Source organism: Sinocyclocheilus rhinocerous, unplaced genomic scaffold (assembly GCF_001515625.1).
Source record: "Sinocyclocheilus rhinocerous isolate Xijiao unplaced genomic scaffold, SAMN03320098_v1.1 scaffold1075, whole genome shotgun sequence".
Classification (NCBI taxonomy): Eukaryota; Metazoa; Chordata; class Actinopteri; order Cypriniformes; family Cyprinidae; genus Sinocyclocheilus; species Sinocyclocheilus rhinocerous.
Genome location: NW_015645062.1, coordinates 171,155 through 177,236, shown reverse-complemented (window position 1 = coordinate 177,236; position 6,082 = coordinate 171,155). Strand labels below are relative to the sequence as shown.

Sequence of the window (6,082 nt, the reverse complement as noted above, 5' to 3'; positions counted from 1 at the left end):
AAGGAGGGGGCTTTGTAGAAAACGAAGCGTTTGAGAGAGGCGGGGCATAGAGGACCTACAATAATGTACAGTATTTGAAAAATAATGTGTTTTTTGAACATTAAAGCATGTCAACATATTCTGTTACACCAAATACACAAAATAATGATCTTTAAAAAAGCATCATATGACCCCTTTAATTAAAGTAGTAAACGCTGCAAAATGGCAAGAGGCAATATAGGACAAATCGGTTTCGGAGAGTGATTGTGCCAGTGATTTTTTTTTCAAATTCTGATTGAAATTATAGCCTAAAAGGTGCACAAAGAGCACTCCCCTTGAAATCACTAAAAAGCTCTCATTCATCTTAGTTTAGCATAATGCTACAACGTTCTGTTGTAATCAGTGAAACTCTAAGCTCTACAACACTGCACAATTAATCTCATATTTACATTGCGTCTACATGTTTGTTTTAATGAGATTATTCACATACATGCATAACTCAGCACTGAACAAAAAACTGCCATTTTGAGTGGTGAGTGGATTCTGTCTAAACACCTCTAATTGGCTATTGCATTAAAAAAAAAAACAGAAATGTCTGTGATTGGCTACATTGCTCAACACTGTAAAAACACATTGTAAACTTATGACCAGTGGAGATAATAATATGAAAAGTCCATCCCAGCAAGTTGACAGGATTGGTTACATGTTTGTGATGGTAGGAAACAGGGATGGTGTCGGCGGCAATAGCCACGTGGGCAGCGCACCGACATATAGCACTGTTGCGCTATGGGCATCCCGAGTTCGAATCCCAGCTTGAGGACCTTTCCTGATTCCAACCCCCCCTCTCTCTCCCACTTTGGTTCCTGTCATCTCTACACTGTCCTGTAATAATAAAGGCAAAAATGACACCAAAAAAAACCATATTTTTTTTTACACATCTTGAAGCATATTAAAAACACCAGATAGACATGTAAACAATGTTTAAAAAAATGTCACCACCGGGGCACTTTAATAAATGGTCATTTTTTATGTTAGAAGTTGAGCCCCATGTTTTCATGTAAACAGAATGGTACTGCCATACTCAACCACTGCCATACGTAAAAAATTTATGTTAAAAACATCTGTAAAAATAAGACACATGTCAAGTAAATAAAATTTACAGGGAATGACCCAGGTGTCTGTTGTATTGTGTTTCTGTGTGTACTGTATTGACTAGAACATTTGATTGACCACAGACTAATTTTGAAATTTTATGTTAGCACTCTGATTTTATTCTGTGCTCCTCTAATTATAAGTCATCTGTTTTTCCACAGTTATAAGAATTTCCCTAGTTTACGGTTGGAGCTGTTTGATCGTCCACAAGAGCTGAGACCAGCACTGAATACAGGAGCTGCAGGGGCCAGTGTGTCCAGCAGCCCTGCCCTGTTAGCCAAGAGAACCAAACAGGTGAAGAATTTCTTACAGGAATTATCGTATGCCATACTAGAAATTCTGGTATGCTATCATACTCATACATTTTCCAGATTATACTGTGCGTTACAGATTCACATGACATTTACACAGGAGTCTTAAAAGATGTTCTGTTGTTTTTAACTTGACATCTTTAAAATTCAGCACTCATGGCAAAGGTGTGACATAATGACTCTAATTAGAACCTTTAAAAGTACAGCTGCTAAGAAATATTACAACAAAAAATTCAGTCCCACTTTATATTATGTGGCCTTAACTACTATGTACTTACTTTTAAGTTAAAATTTTGATACTTGTGATGCGTTTATTGTGTATACACGTTTTTACATTGTACTTATATTTTTCAAAAAGAAAAACCTGCATGTAATTACATCTGTAATTAATTTCTGTAATTACATTTATAATTACACTGTTGACCCTTCCCTTAAACCTTAACCCACCCTTAAACCTACCCATACCACCAAACCTTGTCCTAACCTTACCTGTATACATTGTATTATATATATATATATATATATATATTTAAAAATAAGTACATAGTAGTTAAGGCCACCTAATATAAAGTGGGAAAAATTCTTATAAACTTGTCAATCTCACTAATCGATTAGTCATTTGTTAGATTAGTCCTGAATCATCCCTAGTTTAGTAAGTACCCAGCACAATAGGAACTACCAGTGACAATAAGTGTACATTGATTGGCAAAACACATGCCATGTGAAATGGTCATGCAAACTGCAGTGTAATGAGAAGTATTAACCTGTTGTCCAAAAAAATTCACATTTAATAATGTTTTTTTTCCAAACTCACATCATAATGTCAGTCCATGGTTTGAAATAACTTCCTTTTTGTGATCTGACGTGGCTTCTCATCAAAAAATGAGGCAGAAAAGATTTTATAGTATTCTATACTGTAAGAAATGCTATATTGATTAGCATTGCATTATAAATAGACTTCTTATGAAAATGCCTGAGAATGCTTGAAGAACACAGGTAAACCATACATTGTCATAACTGTGTGTTGTTGTCTTTTTATTGTTTTCATGTTTGATCAGTCAAAGCATTTCTATGTAATAGTGGTAGCTGGATGCATTTCAGTGATTTCCTGGAACCTTATAAGTTATTTTACTTCTCTGAGACATATTTAGATTTTCTGCACGATGGCGCCCTCTGGCTTCTCATATGAATAAAACATAAATGTGTTTACAGCGCTCCATAATGGTCACACCACCCTGTTTTGGGTTAAAAAAAAACAATAATAAATAAAATAATAATAATGCATAAAAATAAATAAATAAATAAAACGGGGGGAAATAATACTTCTCTCTAAAGAAATTTGAAGTAAACATATGCAAATCTGTTTTTCTCCAGTGTACAGTGTAAGTTTTTCACCAGTGTTTTACCACTTCAAGAAGTATTCACTATGTTAAATGTTCATATTTTTGTGGAAACTGATACACTACCATTAAAACGTTTGGAGTAAGAAAAAAATTAATTGCTAATAATCCAATTAATAATTCATAAATAAATTGCTAATTAATTGCAAAAGAGACATTCAGAAAGATTAAACCGATCCCAAATTATTGACTGGTAGTGTAGGGTCAATTGTAAATGAATTGGCCACCAGGTTAATGTCTCCATGTCAGCAGTTAAAAGTCGAGAAGCGCTTTGCTTTTACTGACTCTGATCTGCATGCAGCAGTTAAAAAGTAAAAAAGATCAGCTGATCTTAACAAACTACAGAATAACTTCCCCAAACACAACCGTTGCTATTTCTGTGGTCGAGTGATCTTTGGAGATACTGTTGGTATTTCAGTGTGTAAGACATATTTTATGCTGCATAGACTGTAAAAAAGATGGATGATGCTTCTCTACTTCCTTTTACTATAGAAAAGTGAAGCCAAAATATTGCAGGTGTGGCTGCAGTCATCTTGTGCTGATGACGTCAGTTGGAGCCTGAGTCTGTGCAGTACTGATGGACCCTTTTCACAAGACTGTGATGATGCGTTTAAGTTACGGTTTTTGTAATTTGATGCAAAGGTGAATCCTCGAAAGTTTTTTATTTTTATTTTTATTTTTTTTTTTAAGTATGTACATTTATAACACTATACTTTGTAGGGTTTTTCTAATGCAGCATCCAGTGTTGGGGAGTAGTTAGCTACAAGTAGCAACGCTACTAGTGTAACTAAATTTTTTCAGTAGCTTTACGGTAGCGACACTACTTTTAAAACAGTGTAGCTTTTCCTGTAGCTAACTACTTTTCCCAGCAAGTAGCAGTGTAGCACGACCAAAAGCTACATTCCGTTTTGCGTTCTGACGAGTCACGAGCCTGTAATGCATTGAAGCAGCGCAGCGTCTTCTTCTGACTAGATCTCAAATTAAATTTGTTCATTACCGCCATCTGTTGTGGTATCACGCATCACGCAGCTTTAGTCTTTCCACCAACAAGAGATCATCTGATGATTTTGCAAAGGATGTACAGGAGTGGATATTTCACATGAATCAACTGTAATTTACGCAAAACAAAGATTAAAATGCTGTCTACGTCGAAGACTTAAAGCACATACAGAAGGTGAATAATAGCTAGTTTAACCTGCTTATTTTATGACTCCTCCATATCCAGTTTAAGTTGCATACATTTTGTTCTTGCATTGAAGTTACGTTAGTAGCAATTTTGTACTTTGACAGTCAGTTTAAGATAATATAAATGTACAGTATTTTATTATTGTATGTATTGGATAGTTTACCAAATCAAATGATTGGGACACTTTTTGTCATTGCAATGACTTGGAAAAGTGTCCCAATCAACCTGAATTCACCCTACTCTTTAAAATCATGATTGCACTACAGTATGTAAACCCCAAATATTTTACTTATAACTTCATTAGGCCTATATTTTACTTATAACTTCATTATAATTCTTCGTTAATTATTTTGTTATTTGTAATGTTAATTGTAAAAAAAAATAATAATAATAATAATACAAATTTGAAAGTAGTTTCAGTGTAGCTATAGCTACTTTTTGATAGTAACTTGTAGTGTAGCTAGCTACTTTTTCAGAAGGGTAGCTTGAATGTAGCTTAACTACCTTAATTTACGAGTAGCTTGTAGCTGGTCAAGCTACAGTTTCAGAGTAGCTTCCCCAACACTGGCTGCATCTATGGGAGGGAAATGTGAAAAAGGTCCATTATGAGCTGGAGCCACGGTATCAAAGCCCTGCCCAAACTCCCGCAGTCCCAATCGCAAATACACAATCATGACACTACATACTGTTTTTATATCATCAAATAACTAACTAAAAGCAAACTTATTAGAAAAATAAATACTTTAACATACATCAGCAATGTAACTACCTGAAATGACAAAAAAAGTTATTTGTTGTGTAACTTAATTTTTTTTTTTTTTTTGGTTTGGCTTGCGTCCCATTTGTTTACATATATCTAAAATATAGGAAAATATTTTTTCGAAAATGCAAGAGGACAAAAAAAAGTAATTTTTCATCTAAAGTCAGTTCATTGATGATTCAGTGATGTCATCATCCAGTTCAGCTCTCTTCTAATAGTGTCTGTGCAATCAGTCAAGCGTCCCCAACTAAGCAAGCCAAAGGCTACAGTGGCAAGGAACCAAAACTCCATCGGTGACAGAAATGGAGAAATGTATTGTAGACATTTGGTGAAGCGGGAGTTGTAAAAAAAAAGACTAAAATGTATATGCATTTAATGCAATTCTCTTTTCAATTTAGGTGCTGTGTCATGTTATATGAATACAGTTTTTAGATCTCTAGCTTCATTTATGGTTTGAACTTCGTCCTCTGTGAACGTTTCATTAGAAGCTTTAGGCTGTCAGGTGTTATTGCATTAATTCCCAGTCTTTATTGTTGGACTTCAAATTCACCTTTAATTTTATCTAATTTAAGAACATTTCTGCAATTATAATAAAGCTTACATTTCTAAAAAAATAAATAAACAAACTAATAAATAATAGTAGGGCTGTCGTGATTCGTCGATTTTATTCAACTATTCAATTTTTAAAATTATCGACTTCATTTCGCTCGCATCGACTAACCGGCAAAATACTGGAAGTGGCGCATTTCACAGACGAGAATGTATAAAACACATTATTAGTCTGTTTTCCAAGGCTGCATATTATATTAAACCCATTTAAAAAATAATTAAGCATAATTGTGAATTCACAAACACTACGATTTTATTAAATAACTATATGCGATGCAGTTCTAATACAGTATATGCGCTTTAATTATGTACATGCTTCACACAGCGTCTCTGTTCACAGTCGTTCCACAGGAACTGTTATAATCTACATGTGTGTGAATTCACAACCGCTACGATTTAATTAAATAATTATATGCGATGCAGTTCTAATACAGTATATGCGCTTTAATTATTTACATGCGTGTAGGTTAAGTACATGCGTCACACAGCGGCTCTGTTCACAGTAGTTCCACAGGAACTGTTATAATCTACATGTGTGGAGCGTCTCAAACTCCATCTCTGCATGTTGTTGTGAGTTTGGGTTTATTATAACGTTCATCTGGGAACGCAACGTTCGCCATTTCATCAGATTTGTACGTTAAATCTATGCAAACACAGGAGAATACATCCCGGTTTCAAAATAAAA

General features: G+C 34.5%; 1 protein-coding gene across 2 annotated transcripts in view; it reads left to right on the top strand.

Moving 5' to 3' along the window:
- The window catches only part of dennd4c (DENN/MADD domain containing 4C), a 77,805-nt gene that overhangs the window by 52,943 nt on the left and 18,780 nt on the right, over positions 1 to 6,082 (top strand). For both annotated transcript variants that reach the window (XM_016508530.1, XM_016508529.1), the window contains exon 16: positions 1,293 to 1,425. In XM_016508530.1, the coding sequence (XP_016364016.1) occupies positions 1,293 to 1,425 (133 nt within the window). The remainder of the gene's footprint in view (positions 1 to 1,292; positions 1,426 to 6,082) is intronic.